This window comes from Eublepharis macularius, chromosome 3 (assembly GCF_028583425.1).
Source record: "Eublepharis macularius isolate TG4126 chromosome 3, MPM_Emac_v1.0, whole genome shotgun sequence".
Classification (NCBI taxonomy): Eukaryota; Metazoa; Chordata; class Lepidosauria; order Squamata; family Eublepharidae; genus Eublepharis; species Eublepharis macularius.
Window position 1 is genome coordinate 153,693,429 of NC_072792.1, and position 17,845 is coordinate 153,711,273.

At 40.8% G+C, this 17,845-nt stretch overlaps 1 protein-coding gene across 1 annotated transcript in view; it reads left to right on the forward strand.

Annotated features, from left to right (window-relative positions):
• UBL3 (ubiquitin like 3) overlaps positions 1 to 16,339 on the forward strand; it is a 75,536-nt gene extending 59,197 nt beyond the window's left edge. The window contains exons 3-5 of the mRNA XM_054973650.1: positions 8,000 to 8,086; positions 13,636 to 13,713; positions 14,643 to 16,339. Coding sequence (XP_054829625.1) covers positions 8,000 to 8,086; positions 13,636 to 13,713; positions 14,643 to 14,695 — 218 coding nt within the window. The 3' untranslated portion in view covers positions 14,696 to 16,339. The remainder of the gene's footprint in view (positions 1 to 7,999; positions 8,087 to 13,635; positions 13,714 to 14,642) is intronic.
• Positions 16,340 to 17,845: the final 1,506 nt, after the last annotated feature.

A 17,845-nucleotide genomic window follows, 5' to 3' on the forward strand; every position in this document is an offset into this window, starting at 1 on the left:
TCTTTTTTCTACCTAGCTTTTATAATAATGAATGTCATTGGCCTGCTAATGCAGATCAAAGTGGAATGGGAGAGATACATGGGAAAGCTCTACAGTAAACGTTGCATCTTATTCTGGATCTGTATGTTCAGTGACCAACTAATGTATGGAAAGCTGAGCTGGATGAAAAGTGTATGAGAAGAAGTTGGAAGGAAAAGTGGTAGGAAAGGGTTTAGCATCCACATAATGCTTTGCCCTTGGAAGCTGCATCCTCCTAACATTATTTTGTAGCAACTGGTGTTTCCCAACTCAAGTTAGCTGCCAAACAGTGTTGAGTGCTCATGTTCCTCAAACATAATCTGAATGTATACATAGTTTCAGGTAGGTAGCTGTGTTGGTCTGCATTTGAGTCTAGTGGCACCTTAGAGACCAACAAGCTTTTCATGGTATAAGCTGTTGAGAGTCAAAGCTTTCTTAGTATCCAAAGAAAGGGAGCTTTGACTCTCAAAAGCTTATACCCTGAAAATCTTGTTGGTCTCTAAGGTGATACTGTACTCAGATCCTGCCAAATGTACACATGGCATCCGTGCACAGGTATATGTCCTTAGGCTTAGATCTTACACTGTTGTTTCACACATGATTCTCTCTAGGCATGGCTGAGGCAGTCATTCCCTGCAGAGCTCACTTCCCTCAGTGTTAGACGCTTCCGTTTGTACAATTCCTGTGTTTTTCAAAAAGTACCAATGTGTCAAGTGTAAGAGAAATCTAACTGCAGCAGAAAACTGCCTCCTTACTGCCTGGAGAGAAGTGCACACAGATCAGAGGTATGGGATTCAAGTCTTGGACTGCAGTCCTGTGTCTGAGCATGGCCTATTTCACATAGTGATGCCTTACTTTGAAAGCTCCCTTGTTTCTGTTGCTACCAACGCAGTGCAGCAGTAGTGTGGCTTCCAGATGGGTTTTCCCACCCCCGCGGCCATATCCTGCTGTTTCCTGCTACTGTACCATTATGTCAATATACCAATATGTCAACTTTCAGTTTGTAAAAACCCTCAAAAATCCCCTGCCTCAGTGGCACAGTACAGAGATGGATTACACAGGGAGTGGTGAAGAGAAAATGGCTGCTGTGTGGGCGAGCTCTGGAAAAACCTGACTTTCCCATCCTCATGGCAGCCATCCAGGCTTTGCTGTGATCTTTCCCGAAAACTTCACAGGAGAGCAGATTTGGGGGGAAAGGGGGGGGACACAGGAAGTGCATAAATGCACCACAATGCAATGGGGAAATGTGTGGCACGCTACTTCCCAGCAGCAACAAACCCAGGGCAAATAACCCATGTAGAAAAGGTTATTAAGATCGTAACTGTATGTTAGGTGATCATTCCAGAGGAGTTAGCTGTGTTAGTCTGTAGTAGCAAAAATAGTAGAGTCCAGTAGCACCTTTAGGACTAACCAAATTTACTGTAGCATAAGTTTTTGAGAACCACAGCTCTCTTCGTCAGATGCATGGAAGGTATGAAGAAACTGGCCAGATATATATAGGTGGTGAGGGGAGGGGGGAGTAGATGCAAATCAGCTGCAAAAGTCATGAAAGAGGTAGAGTGCACAATCCAGGCAGGGTGTGACCTCTCCCCTCCGTAGCTGAATCTGAATAGAATGCCTGAAAGGCAGTTCTGATAATGAGATAACCATTCATAATCTCTATTCAGTCCAAGTCTGACTGAGTCAAATTTACATATGAATTCCAATTCAGCAGTTTCCTGTTGGATATTGTTTTTGAAAAGTTTCTGTTGAACTATGGTGACCTTTAAATCCTTGATGGAATGTCCTGGTAGATTGAAGTGTTCTCCCACTGGTTTCTGGATGTTGCCATTTTTAATGTCAGATTTATGTCTATTTATTCTTTTGCACAGAGTTTGGCTGGTTTGTCCAATGTACAGAGCAGATGGACATTATTGGCACATGAGGGCATATACCACATTGGAGGATGAGCAGCTGTAAGAGCCAGAGATAGCGTAGTTGACGCCATTGGGTCCTGTAATCGTATTTCCTAGGTAGATATGAGGGCAGAGTTGGCATCTGGGTCTGTTGCAGGGTCTGGTGCCTGTGTTGGTGACTCTGCTAGCTGATTCATGTTGTTAGTGAGAAGTCATTTAAGGTTATGGGGGCTGTCTGTAGGCAAGGAGAGGTCTTCCACCCAGGGCTTGTGAGAGAGAGGCATCGTTTTCCAGGATGGGCTGTAGAACCCTGATGATACGTTGGATGGGTTTGAGCTGGGAGCTATAGGTGACAACCAGTGGTGCTTTCTTAAGTTAAAAATAACATTCAGGTTGAATTCCAGTGTGGCAAGAAACAGGTTGGTTAGAACTTGTCTCTGTGCTAACTGGAAACTACCAACCATCCACAACCCTCACTAGGCAATAGCTTTATCTACTTTTTTGAAGCACGAAGTGGGTGTCATATTTGTGAATGGTGCTCGGAAGAGCCAAAGGTGAGCATTTCTGTTCTAATTTGATTTTTAAATCTGGTTAACATTAATAATTTAATAGCTGTGCTATCTTAACTAATACTTGTAATTTAGATCAGTAAGAAAAATTCACACTCAAGGGAAAGATGCTTTGACAAGTAAGCACAGGCCTTTGCATCATGCTCTGGTCTGCAGTATAGTTCTGTATTAATGAAAATTGGAATGCAAGGATGTGAATCTTGTATGTGTAGCATGGACACTTCCCCATCTGTGAAAGGGAAGTTTCTCGGAATGTTGATTCTGCTTCAGTTACCAACTTCTTCATTTGTACACTGTGACTGTATACAGTGCTTTCAATATCACATGTAAAGTACTCAGCAGCTACAGCTAAAAGCCTTGCCTTCTATTGAAGGCAGAGCTTTTTGAGCACATGGGAATCCTGTCGCCTTCTGTAAACAACATGGAGAGTGTTCTTTCTACTTGCATATATGCAGATGGATTGCAGTGTTGTTTAGAAATGGATTTCTAGCATAAGAATTTATAAAAGCTTTATTATATGTAATTTCACTGGTTTTATCCTCTTGAACCAACAATTATTGGCATATATAAACACTTGAGATTTTTACTTGTTTTAATGGGGAAGTCATGGCAGACTGTTTTTTTTTCATCAGAAGTGAGATAAGCTAATGCTTTCACATTGTACAATATCAGAACATAGTTCACTGAGGAAGCAGGTTGTATTTCTGCAAAACTGCAATAAGCATGACCTCCTTGTAGGTCATAAGAGAAATTGCTGTTTATTGCAACTTATTTAAATCCCTGTTGACTCCCAAGCTAATATATTTCCCTGAGATAGTATTTCCCTAACATAATTTGTCCTCTATTTGGAGAGCCACTCTGGTATTGTTACCCAAATGAAGGGTCTCCTTGTGAATTGGGGGAATTAACATTCAAAGAGATGCAACGAGAAGAGATAACCGGGAAATCTCCACCTATGTGTACCAGGATTGTTTCCTTAGAGAACGCTCAAATAAACGGGCATATTTCAATAGGAAAGGCCTCTTTATTTAAAAAAGAATAAAAGGAAATCAAGCAAGCATAGAACACACACATCATATATAGAAGGCTAGCTAGAAAACAGGGTGGAAAGTGGGAGAGAATAATTGGGATGGAGTGATACTTACCAGTCATGAAGAGAAGGGGGGGGTCTATGGGAGCAGCAGCAAAACCACCAGCGTTTCATGGAGAGAAGAGTGGGCTCAAGCGAACTTGAGGGTTGGTATTTGGATTCAGAACACACATATACTGAGCACATGGCTGGGAACTGAGCAAAATGTGTCCTGAGGCAAGAATAACATCTTGCCTCAAAGATAATGGCTTGATAATAACATTAATAACATTCTATTTATATACCGCCTTTCAGGACAACTTAATGCCCACTCAGAGCGGTTTACAAAGTATGTTATTATTATCCACACAACAATCAACCTGTGAGGTGAGAGGGGCTGAGAGAGCTCCAAGAAGCTATGATTGACCCAAGTTTATGCTTAAGGGATATGAGTCCCTTATGTAATGACACATTCTAGATAGATTGTCTAGCATTAGAAAACTAAGTTTTTTTAAAGCAGAGACCAAGGATCAACAGGCAGAATTTTGCAGCTACACTGAGGACCAACTCAAACATTACAGTTCTGTATATTGGATGATATCCCCAGTAGATTCTCTGGCTAGATAAACAAGAAAATATATTGCAAAAACCTTTTGAACGGAATGTAGGCCTGAACCATGTTAATATGTAGTAATGATGAAGAAGAAAAGCATTAAGCTGAAGCAAGTGTAGTTTGGTGTAGTGGTTAAGAGTGCGGGACTCTAATCTGGAGAACCGGGTTTGATTCCCTACTCCTCCGCTTGAAGCCAGCTGGGTGACCTTGGATCAGTCACAGCTCTCTCAGAGCTCTCTCAGCCCCACCCACCTCACAGGGTGTTTGTCCTGGGGATAACAATAACACATTTTGTAAACCCCTCTGAGTGGGCATTAAGTTGTCCTGAAGGGCAATATATAAATCGAATGTTGTTATTATTATTTCCTTGACTTTTATTATCTCTGCTCCGTGGCACAGAGTGGTAAGCTGCAGTACTGCAGCCCAAGCTCTGCTCATGACCTGAGTTTGATCCTGGCAGAAGCTGGGTTCAGGTAGCCGGCTCAAGGTTCACTCAGCCTTCCATCCTTCCGAGGTTGGTAAAATGAGTACCCAGTTTCCTGGGGGTAAAGTGTAGATGACTGGGGAAGGCAATGGTAAACCACCCCATAAAAAGTCTGCCAAGAAAACGTCATGATGCGATGTCCCACCGTGGGTCAGTAAAGACTTGGGGCTTGCACAGGGGACTTGCCTTTACCTTTACCTATGATCCTCCCTATCAAAATCCTAGTTTTATTTTCGTCTTCCTCAATTTCTGGTAACTGGCCCAGAGGTTAAAAAAAAAACCCTAGATCACTTTTCTTCTGGGCGTTTGGGAAGCTCCTTTGAGTGTACATTTCCTTTAAAGAAGGTATCTTTTGCAGTGCTTACTTGCTAGACGGCGTGAGTTTTTCTTCTTAAGGTTCTTTAAAAACATAATCAGAGCAAATATCTGAAATGGTCTTCTTATCAAGGCACTAAGACATTTAAAAATGGTGCAGAGGTTCAGCCAGCATGAAATACTGTACTGAAATGGCTGCTGAATCTCTTGCATTATTATGTGGCTTAGCTCAGATAAGCTTTTGTGGCCTAGAACAAGCTTTTAAATGTCTGTATTAATTGTAATTTAATGTGTGATGACTATAGAAATATCCTGCAAGTTATGTCCAGAACCTCTTTTTGAAGCTATTGCTCAGTCAAAGCAGTTTTGCAGACCTTGTAGACTGGATATTACAGCATAAAGATAAAAACAAATCTGAATTATTACTACTGTTTAGCTACTTGGAGTTGTGTACAGTGTTTGCCATCTTTGTCTGGTTTTCTAAATGTTGGCATTGAATAGAATATTATCGATTTGTGTGTTGGTTCACTTCTATTTCTGACTATGTTCTTGAATATTCAAGTTGTTCGTTTCACAGTGTAACAAAAGAAACTTAATGAAATTAGAGTAATGAGCTCAATCCTAGATTGGCACATGTAATTATGACACCAAAGATAAGTATTATATACTTTTAAAAGGAGGAGGGGGCTACACTCCTTAATCCTTCACTGCATTTGGGACTAAATTTTCCCCCCTAAACTGTACCATGTCATAAACTCAAATTTTTTTAATTGTACAATTAAGTGACTTTGGGAGCAATCCTTACAGGCCTACTCAGAAGTACCATTTTATTCAGTGGGGCTTATTCCTAGGAAGCTGTTAAGATTGCCGCTTTTCTGTTTTAAGGCTGTTAAGATTGCAGCCTCTTTGTGATTCCAAAGAAAGTGAAAAATCACAGTTTACCTGTAGTAATTGCTTTATGCTTATCAGCATAAAGATAAAATAAAGATAAGTATTCAGTATTGATCTGGGCTTTCTTGTTCTCACCTCCAAAATGTTTTGAGTTGAAAGAAGTGCTGAATCATGCAATAGGTATCTGGGTTCGATGCTTTTTAAACATTAAGGACCGTGTTAAGTCGACTCCTCCCTCCTTCCCATTCCACTTTTTAAAAATTGTTCTATATTAGAAACAACTTACTCTTTTTCTTACATATATTGGAGTAATTTCCAGGTATTTTCATTGTTGTCTTTTAATAATGTGGCTTAACTGGGTATTTTCTGACCATACTTATGGATTAAAATAGGTTTTTTTCTGATTTGGAAAAGTTGAAGTGCAAACTTGGGAAGCATGACCTTTTTCTGCTTTGTTTCATCATGACATATTCTAAACTATTATACTTACAAAGATCAGCATCGATTTGGTGAAAAGCTAATTTAGCTTCTAATTAAGTATGTTCATTTAGCCCAAACTGATGCTAGTCTCTTTCAAGAGCTGGCAATCAGAGGTTGCATCAGTTTTTTGCTCTTGCATCTGGGCACCTGCCATTTAAGGGGTAATCCAGTTTTGTTGGGCTTAGCCATTGGAATACATTGTAAGTTTCTTGAAATATGAGTAAAGTTCTATGACTTAAACCAAAACCAGAGATGGCAGCTCATTTATCTGTGGGCTGAATCCAAAGGACCTTACTGCTTCTGCTTACAGTGGTGGGTGCTGCTGCAGAATTTCTCCAGCCCTTAAGCTTAGCTTTTCATTGTTATAGGTAGTTGCAGAGGGGAGGTGATGATACATCTTAATTCTGTAAGGAGCACTACGTTTTCTCTGGTGAAGATCCCACCCAAAGTTGTTAATTTTCATAATATACTATGTTTTCTGTTAGTAGTTGTAGCTTGACAGGGTTGTTATTATTAGCTGAAAATGACTGAAATTCCTGCCTCCTAATTCCTCTGCCAACCATTCTTACTGCCATTTTTATGGATTAAAATATAAGGGGGTTCTTCCCTCTCCGTATTTGAAGGAAGCTAGCATTTATGTAATAGATATTTTATGTATACAGTCATTTACATTGTGTGAGTTAGGGGTGTGCACTAAAACAAATCAGTATTTTTTGGATTTGGGTACTGGGGAATCCAATAAATATTAGGGTACAAAAATACCAGTTTTGTATTTGAATCCGTTCCCCCCCCCCCCGCCCTAGGATTCCAAAAATAACTAGGTCTGTTATTTCCTGTGGTGGAGTATTTGAGGGGAGGGAGTAGAGTGGCTGTTTTCATGCAAACAGCTGTACAATCAATGTTTTTCTCATATGGTCTATGAGAGAATCATTGTGATATGACAGACAGTTCAACTCTTCCTATGTGTGATTCCATTCTCCTATGGGAATCACCTTCTTCTCCCTCCCTCTTTGACCAGGGAAACCTGTGAAAGGAAAAACAAAACACACACACACACGCGCAATTTCAAGATGAGGATGCGTGCCTTCTGCCTGATTGGTTTTGCTTGGATTCCCCAGTTTTGTTGGGCTTTGTTAGTTCTTTTGGAGATGCTTTGGGTCTTGAGTTTTTCACTAAGGCTTTTTTGTCCTGGAAAAAGCATTGGCTCCCCCCATATGATACAGTGGAGAGTAGCTGGGGGCGGATTTTGTTCAGGGTCCCATAGAATTGGACTCCTTGACCCAATCAACTTGAAACTTGATGGGTGGTGGTGGTTGTCTTTAGAGGATAGCCAGCCCTCACTGTTGCAATTTTGGTGCAACTCATTTGCTCCCAAAACAATCCTTCTAGCCTTGGAAAGATTACCCCATAGGGAATAATGGACTCAGTTAATTCTGAATATTTTCTGAATTAACTGGGAACACCAATATTGGTATATCCAAGAATCCCATATTTGAATGGAATTCCAGAATATACCCCCCCCCCCAAATACCTCTAAGGTTGTTTTGGGGTATATTTTTGGACCAGATATACCAAATTGCACAACCATAGTGTGAGCTGTCTTAAGGACCTTATGAGATAAAATAAGGTATTAATACTCTTGATGCTCTTCTTGTGCTTTTTCAGACTGGGAAGAAGAACAGGTGAGCAGTCCAAATATTCTGCGGCTTATTTATCAAGGACGGTTTCTTCATGGCAACGTGACATTAGGAGGTATGGAGAGCTGAGTACGGTGTGTAATCTTGGGCTGATCTATAAAATGGGAATAGTAGCATTGCATGATTTTTAGCAATATACTGAACATCATCTACTCAGAGTTAAAATACATTGATCTTGAGCATAATTTAATGCCTTCTTGGTGAAATTGGTAAAATTTAAAAGTGCTTAACTTTGGGAGCAATCTAGTCACTGTTTTTAAATAAATCTGCAATGTTATGTTTCTAATTGAGCCCTAGGCTGCACCATGTATTGGTAAAAATAAATATCCAAGGTCATAGAAAGATTTCAATGAGGATTGGTATGCTGTAGTTTACACTTAGAGTCATTCTTCAGATACTGTAAACTAAACTATTGTAAACTAAAATTCTTAGAGATTGGAAATTTTGTCTCAATTGTAGAAGTACTTTGGATATTGATCTCAGTGTGCCACTTTTACATTGCAAAGCCATTTAAAAAAAAACTTCCTGTATAATCAGTATTCTAAATAGAGGTTATGAGAATTGCATAACAGTGTCCAAAATCTCAGCACTATGAATAGGGTGAGAAACTGAGAATTAGAATGAAGGAATAATTCTTGCTGTGTCTAGCATAGCCTTGAGTATGCAAGTAGTAAATGGTCCTCTTCCAGTACAAAAGCAGTTCAATTGTGCCCCCTTGTGGCATGTCTTTCTGAGTGTGATTTTAAAATCCAATGATATGGCGATACCAATTTTTGTCACTTCATGCTGGGTTTTCTTTTTTAAAAAATCACTACAGAATACATTATACTGACATCATTATCTTATCTTGTAAAATTTTATTAAGTTCTTTTTTCATTCTTTATACATCATGCATCACTTTATAAACCTTGACCTTAGTTTGTTTTCCCCCCTAAGCCTATTAGCCCCAAACACTTTAGCTATTTTCTGTAGAGAAAATGTTGCAGCCCCACTGACCCTTAGCTGCCTTTTTTGCATCTATGATATCCTTTTTGAGATGCAGCAATCAGAACTGCAAGTAGTACAACTGCAGCCACACTATTGGTCAGTATAAGGGCATTATGATACTGGCTGTTTTATTTTCACTCCCTTTCTGAATGATCTTCAGTGCAGAAATTTCATTCTCACTACTGCTGCATGGTAAGTTGACATTTTTGAGCTATCCTTCATGGGCTCTGTTCTGATCAGTAACTGTCAGTTTAGACCCCATTAGTGTATACATCAGGTTGAGATTTTTTTCTTTCTTTGTGTGTCTTGTTATGCTTATTTTACATTTAACCTTGTTTACCATGTTGCCCACTCACCTGGTGTGGTGACATTATTGTGGAGCTCCCTACAATCTGCTCTGGTTTTCACCATCTTGCATAGTTTGTGTCATCTGCAAACTTAGCCACTTTATTGCTTATTCCCATTTTCACATCTTTTATGAGTAAATTAAATAGTATCAGTCCTGGAAGACTTCAATTTTTACCTCCCTCTGTTGTGAGGACCATCCATTTACTCCTGACCTATACTTGTTTATAATGTCTGACAGCTTGTTTTTATCCACATTAATATGCTCAAAGAACTCCAAAGTAGGACTTTCCTTCACAGAACCATTGTTGATTCTTCCTCAATAGGGACTTTGTTCCTCTGTGCGTGTATTAATTCTATCTTTAACAGTTTCCATTAATTTTCCCAGAATGGATTGTAAATTAACTAGCCTATAATTTCATGGATCCATTTAGATTCCTTTTTATAACAATCTACATTGTAATTGTTACTTTCCTGTTCTTGTAGGGAGGCTGATTTTAGTGTAAAGTTGCATGTTGCTGTTAAGAGATCAACGATTTCACATCTCAGCTCAAGAACCTTTGAGTATGTGCCTTCAGTAGTCTTTAATTTGTCACTTAGCCCTTCTATTTGACTCAGTTCTTCAGATATTCCCAGGTAGTAGTTCCAGTGTGATTAACTCCCAGTATCTTCTGCAGTGAAAACAGATATAGAATTTCTTCGGCTTTTCTGCAATCTCCATAGCATCCTTTAGCAACCTTTCCCCCCAATTACTGTGGATTTAATTAACTTCCCAGAATCCTAGTAGAATTAAGTCTTTCTTCCTTTTTGACTATGCCCCACATATTTGAAAATATGCGGACATCTGTGGATAGCTTTCTATTTTTTAAAATGCTAAATTTAGTACCACTGCGGTTGGTATTCCCTACTGGTTCAGCAAGGCTTAATCTCACACCAGTCCAGGAATATCTCTCCTCTTGATGGTTCCTTGGCTGACTGCTCTAAGGTGCAGTTACTTATTATACCTAGAAATTTGTGTTTGTCACAGTCCAAACATACATTTATCAGTCTATTTAAGGTTAAACTGACATCAGCAGTTAATGCTTTGGAGTCCAGTAGCACCTTGAAGACTAATAAAATGTTTTCCAGCATAATCTTTCATGAGTCAAAGATTATCAGATGCATAGAGCCTAACTCTTGAAAGCATATTTGGAATGTTTTGTTAGTCTTGAAATGCTCTTGGGTCTTGTTCAATTTTGCTTCAAAAGACTAATATGGCTACCACTCTGAAATTAGTTTCTACTTCAGTTACTTTTCTTATTCCTTAGTCCGTAACAAATGGTAGAAGATAAAAAGGAATTGCTTCAAGGCAAATAATCTAAAATAAGATTACTTAAAATTAACAATAGTTTTTAAAATTATCAATTAACAATACTTTAATGGGACAAAAATATTACTTAGAATTGTATTAACTCTTATAAGCATTATTGGGGCTGGATTTCACTAACAATATTTACTTAGGAGATCAGCTGTAATTCCAGGAGAACTCCAGATCCCATCTTGAGGCTGGTAACTAGACATGGGCACGAACCAAAAAAATTTAATGAACCAGCGGTTCGTGGTTCGGTGCTGATGACGATCCTGAAGTTGCGCGAACCGCAATGAACATTTTCCGTTTCCGAACCGGTTCATGGTTCGCAGTTTGTGGGGCGCAGAATGGCCCCCGTGGCACTTAGAGTGCCCATATTCCCGGGGAGTCATTTGCAGACTCTCCTACAGCCATCACCCAAGTTTGGACAAGATTGCAAAAGGAATCTTGGAGTTATACCCTCTCCAATCCAAGGCCCCCAGGAAACTCCCACTCTATACAAGTAGAGCCGCCGGTTGACGGCCCAGTGTACAGAAGGTGGGTTTTGACGGTGGCTGCCAGGCGTGGCAGGCACAGGGAGGCGGCGGCGGGGTCTGGCCACTCGCTGGCAGCACCCCCCATGTGCCAGCCCGCCAGGCCAAGAAGGAGTGCGCTGGTATTCCCGGCGCAGGCCGGAAGGTGAGTATTGGTGGTGGCCGCCAGGCCTAGCGGGCATGGGGAGGGGGTGACGAGCCACCTCCCCTTTAGGGGGCGGGGGGTCTGGCTGCTCGCCAGTGGCACCCCCCATGTGCCTGCCCACCAGGCCAAAAAGGAGCGCACTGGTATTCCCAGCAATGTAGGAAGGTGGGTATTGGCAGTGGCTGCTGGGCCCAGCGGGCACCGGGAAGCAGTGATGAGCCGCCTCCCCTTTTGGGGGCAGGGGGGTCTGACCGCTCACCGGCGGCACCCCCCATGTGCCCGCCCGCCAGGCCAAGGAGGAGCACGCTGGTATTCCTGGCATGGGTGCGAGAGGACATGACATTTGGATGGGGGCCTGATCCCCCAGCAACTACAGGTCCTCACCTTGCACCTTGGGCGCAAGTGCCCAAAGGAGGCTGCCATCAGCATCACCCACCTTCCTGCCTTTCCAGAAAGAATGGGAGGGAGAGGACCTGTCATGTGGGGGGTAAGTGGGAAGATCCCCCTGCAACCGCCAGTCCAAAGAGGAGCGCCCTGGTATTCCTGGCGTGGGAGGGAGAGGACATGTCATTCGGACTGGGGGTGGCCCCCGAGCCACACCCAATACTGCTGAACCAGGAGGACTGCCATCGCACTTCACCCCACAACCACCCTAGGCAGCCAACACAAGAGGAAGACTCATTGTGCCACCAAAGTAGAATTAAGGAGGACAGGAAAGGAGATGACTCTGTGTGCCCTCCGCCGCGCTGCCCACTGAGCTTGGCCCGAGAGCCTGGCAGCAGCCCTGGAACCACAGGCTGAGGCTAGAGCCCTAGCCCAGCACACCAAGATGCCTGACCACCATATCAGGCACTGGAAATAATACTGTGAGCCCTCAGCCCAGGTGCCAAATGAGCTTGGCCCCAGAGCCAGGCAGCAGCCCTAGCACCAGAGGGAGAGAGGGACTAGAACCCTAGCCCACCACTCCCACAGACCTGACCACTGAGCTTGGCCCCAGAGCCTGGCAGCAGCCCTGGCACCAGAGGGAGGGAGGGACTAGAGCCCTAGCCCACCACTCCCACAGACCTGAACAGATCAGGCGCTAATGTGAGCCCTCAGCTGAGATGCCCACTGAGCTTGGCCACGGGGCATGGCAGCAGCCCTGGAACCAGAGGCTGAGGCTAGATCCCTAGCCCAGCAGCACACCCACAAGCCTGACCACCAGGCAGTGATACTGTGAGCCCTTAGCCGAGGTGTCCACTAAGCTTGGCCCCAGGGCCAGCAGCCCTGGAACCAGAGGAGATAGATCCCTATCCCCCAAATCCAAGCTCAATTATACTCTCAGTCTCTCTTCCCAAAGGCTAGCAAGTGGCAAGCAAGAGCTCTGTCCCACTCTACTGCTCACTGAAAGCGAAACCCAGCCTGGGAGCCCATGGCTATTTATAAGCATGGGTCCCATTGAGCAACGCAGGAGGTCTGTGTTTGGCCGTCAGAGCTGCCTATCCGGGTTTGCAGGGATGAGATTGGAGTGCCCATGGCTACAGAACACCCCCTTCCCCCTCCCTCCCCTGGGTGTCTTCTCCCAACTTGTAACTGCTTTGCAGCTCCGTGGTTGGAAGGAAGACCTGCCGATCAAGGAAAGCTGAGCTTCCATTTGGGTTTCCAGGGCGACAGAAGGAGCGCAGACAGAGTTACGGCATTCCCCTGGCTCTGTTTCCAGGGGAATTGATTGCTGGCGCCTGACTGTCTGGCTTCCCGAACCGCGGCTGAAAGCACTGAACCAGGCTTCTTCCGAACGCTGGTTCGTTGGCCAAGGACAATCACGAACCGCTGGATCGCAATTGCGCGATCACCAATTTTGTGGGGTTTTGAAGTTCGTAATGCAGTTTGTGCCCATCTCTACTGGTAACCCCACTGCAAGTATCATACCTAAAGTGTCCATTAACCAAAGTACAAAGTGCTTTACAAGTAAACATTTTAAAACCTCCTGAAATTACAGTTGATCTCTGGACTTACAGAAATCAGTTCCCCAGGAGGAAATGGCAGCTTTGGAGGGTGGACTCTATGGCATCACATCCCTCTCTGAACTCCCTTCCTCAAATCAACCCCTAAATCTCCAGAAATTTCCCAAGCCAGATTTGGCAACCCTAACATGCCAGCAGGCTTTGAAAATGATACTAATCTTGTAAATTAATTTCCAGCATTGTTTGCATCTTATGTAGAGGTGAAGAGGTATATTAACCATTTTCCTACTTCTTTTCACACAGCATTAAAACTTCCATTTGGTAAAACAACAGTGATGCATTTGGTGGCGAGAGAGACATTGCCAGAGCCAAACTCTCAAGGTAAGCTTAGCAGAATTTGGCTTTTAACTTTTTTATTTAGGAGAATACATGCATAAACGGCACTAGCTCCAAATAATAATGGATAAAAACAAAACACATGTAAAATCCAGGCAGCAGCAAAAAAAGACAGTGTAAGAAAACAAAAGCTCGTCCTGGTTCCAAAGTTCACTTGAAATAGACATATATTCTATGAAATAGATCAGTAGAAGACCTGGAGGGAAAAAATTCAGGAGGTAAAAATTTCATAGCCTGTCACCCCTAATTTCCCTTCTAACAATATGGGTTGATGAAGCTGGAAGCTGATCTCAGATCTTGAACAGGGTTTGCATTTAAAGCTTAATGGGGCCCAGAAACAAACCAAGAAGTAGTGGAGTTGACACAGTATCAGTCTTGTATGCTGATCATGACCAGTACCAGTTAGACCCTAGCTGCTGCATTTCAACCTATTGAAGTCTACAGGCATTCCTCAAATCACAGGCTGCCACATAGAGCACACGGTAGTAGTCTAATCTGAATGCTTCCCAGTCCTAATCTGAATGCTACCCATGGTCAGTTGGTGAATCAATGAAAGCCTTCCTTGCTCCTTCCAAAATCTATTTCTGCAGCATCAGTAAACTGGACTCTGTAGGCAGTGGCACACAATCTAAAGTCTCTGTCCTTTTGCTGCATTTGTTTAACATAAGGTAACTCCTTCAAGATTTATGAATAAATCTTCTTGAGGAGAAACCCAGAGGGTAGGTTTAAAAAAACAGCAATTAAAAAAAAACCCAGCTACTGTAAATGCCCACTTAGCTGTCCAACTGACATGCTTTACTCCAAATTTTTAGACTGATTTAGAATTATTCCAAACTAACCCTTATATCACACACTCATGTCAAACCATAGATTATATTAATAGTTTTAAACCTCTTCTTTTCATTCTTCTATAGGTCAGAGAAATCGTGAAAAAACTGGAGAGAGCAATTGCTGTGTAATCCTGTAAAAGCTCTGCTGTATCTGCTACTTGTGATGTAAAATAGTTTTTGTCTTTCATGCCGCTGGACTAGAGGAGACCAACATGGCTTCAGGCACCCTTAGGAAGAGCCTATCTGTAAATCCATTGAACTGAAATATTACATGAACACTCACATTTTTTTCAAGAACAATGAACAACTTCGCCCCTTACTTTTTGGTTGTTGTACAAGCTTATTAATGCATCACTTCTCCAATGCATTCTGTCTTCAGGAAAAGGTTAACTATTCTCTTCAACAAGAATCATTTTGTTGTCATAAATCATCCTTAACCCGCTTTAACCAATCAAGATTTATAGATGCAATTTGCACTAAAACACACACACACAAAAGTTCACAATATATAGACCTCATCAACAAAAGTTCTAAGTATTTCAAATGCAGAGAAATGATTCAACACTGGAAAATACTATCGGCAGTCTTTTCTTTTTTCTTTTATTCAATAATGGCCAGCTGAAGGGGGAGGGGGGAAGTCATTATTAAATTCTACCTAAATCAACCTTAGTGGCCAAACTGGCACAAAATGCTAACTAAAATTAAGTCTGATTTTAGACATTATATATTTTCATTGCAACAAACAATGTGCCTGTAATTTCTAAGCACTCTGTAGAGGGCTGTTCAAACTGAATTTTTTTTTCATTAACGTGCACTCTTCTCTCATACATTAGTTGAGTGCTTGTTCAGACAGCACAAATAAGTGCAGAGAGTGCATTTCCTAGCCTTAATATGGGAGGGGTAATTTCCTGTAGTTCATAGGCTTTTATTAATGTGCATAAATATTAGAAGACCTCATTTACTAATCAATTTTATGTCTTTGAATATCAACAATTGATGTTTTTCAGTCATTCTTATTCATCTGTACCTTAGTGTCCAGTGTCATGCTTACTCATTAGTGACTTCAAAGGAATAACTAAAAGAGAAAAAAAGAAAAATTCTCTGCCATATGATGACTTTTTGTTTATGTAATCTACATTTGATATTAGTGCTTGCAATTGTATTGGAAATCAGAAGCTGGTTTTTAAAAGCATATGTAGTTAACAAAGGATGCCATTCTTTTATTTCATACAAACAATTTAAAAATTGATATGCTAAAACAATTTTTGCACAGCACTAAAGCATGAGTTAGTTTCATCTAAACCTGTAAAAAAATTATAAAAGATTTTATATTTTTCCACTGGGGAGAAATTCTTCCTAGTTGAAATTACAAATATGTAGAATATATTTAATAAAAATCTTATAAAAACATAACTATAGAACTTAAATATAGATTGGCGTGTAGAATAATACAATAATAATCCATATAAATAGCTCTAGGCTTTAAAAAAATTGCAGGTTGACATTGTGTTCTGTATTTGAGTCCATGGGCCCTTACAAATGTTCTGTGTTTTCTGAATGATCAACTTCATTTAAACATAATGGGTTATTTTATTCAATGTTATTGCTTTGACAAAATGCTTTATATGCAGTAGGCCTACAAAGATATTGTTCATAATGATCAAAATTAAATTTGTATAGAGCAGAGTTTTAAAACAAATTGTAAATAGCACTAAACATTTTCTTTCTGCAACCTGTACTGATAGATTCTTCTGTAAACTAAATAAAAGAAGAATATTGTAGTGCACTTTGTTGTGATTTGAGGGCTATAATCTGGCCCATTATCTGCTTTTCAATTCATTTTTAGTCATCTTCCAAAAGAATTGGAGCTACTTTAGGCTAGAGTACAGTATTTTTTAATGTTAGGGGCTGGGTGAGCAACTGAAAGCCTGTGGTAACCATGTACATTTCTTATAGGCATCTCTGAGCACTCTGAATTCTATTGTACTGTTACAATCCTCCTCCCCCTTTTAAAAGAAATGCCCTTCCATACTGAAGAAAGAAAAGAGTTTGGAAATACAAATAAAGCATTTCTAAGAGGCTCAAATAAGTACATTTAATCATCATTTTGATGTGATTTTTGGATATTAACATTTAGTTGAAGACTGAATCATTTATTTCACTATTTAGGTGTCAGAAATTGTTTTCTGAAAATAAATTAACAATTTTCCTGGGGAAATTCAGTTTAGAAGAGAATTTCCTCTGTTTACAAAAGAAAATTAGTAGTACACTTGACAATGTAAAAATTATTCTGAGAAGATGTTTGTTTGCTCAGCCTGTCACAGGATTCAGGATGGGTAATGAATGATGATTACAAATTATGAAAGTCATTTACATCATTCACTCTTATTGCCTTATTTTCCTCAGTCCCTGCCCAAAAGCTAATTTCCAATAAAAGGCTAGTGATAATTCCAGAAGACATCAAGTCTTAATCTAACTTCCAGGTAAAGGAATTCCAGGCGTCAATGGTATTCCTCAAAGAATGCTTTCTAGCAGCCCTTACTTGGCAGTGGTGATAAGGGTATTTCTGACTGAAATTAAAGGTTAGGATAGAGTGCAGAAGTGGGTACAAATATGCTGGAACAGATGCTTAGAGCTTTATCACTGTACCATCTTCAGATGAGCCAAGAAAGCCATTACGAACTGGTGCAGAACAACTTGGTTGTCCTACATTATCTGTACTGAAAACATCACTAGAACTATTTGTGACCTTGTGTGAACATGGCTTAACTATTACACTGACTACACATTGGTAACCCTAATTGTTCTGATTTCTTGAGTGCTTTTCCAGTTTTGTTAGAACAGTATCAATTGACTCCCTTTTATGGTATTTCTGAGAATCTAATGATGCAGTCTTTCATCTGAAGTATTTTGTTTAGTTGCTGTTAATGAGGCTTTGACTACAGTCAGAGTGTGTCTGTACTTGTTCTCAATCACAAAATTTATCTGAAAATTCTGGGAGAAAGTTTTACTGTCTGTCATTCATGTTTATAGCAATTTAAGCAGAGTTCTTGAAATCTGAGAGTTGTTTGTTTGAGGCTGCCAGGAGTGAGAGGCTGCACTGCATTTCCATTTCTCTGAAGAACCTTATATGCAATGAATGTATGGAATTCAATGAAGAACTTGGGAGCAGTTTTTGGACAGAAGAATACTGTTTTTTAAAAAGCTCAAGTTAAAGTCCAACACAGATTTTCTATGGTTGCCAGCTGCTAGGTGATAAATTATCTCACTACTTGAACAGCTACATT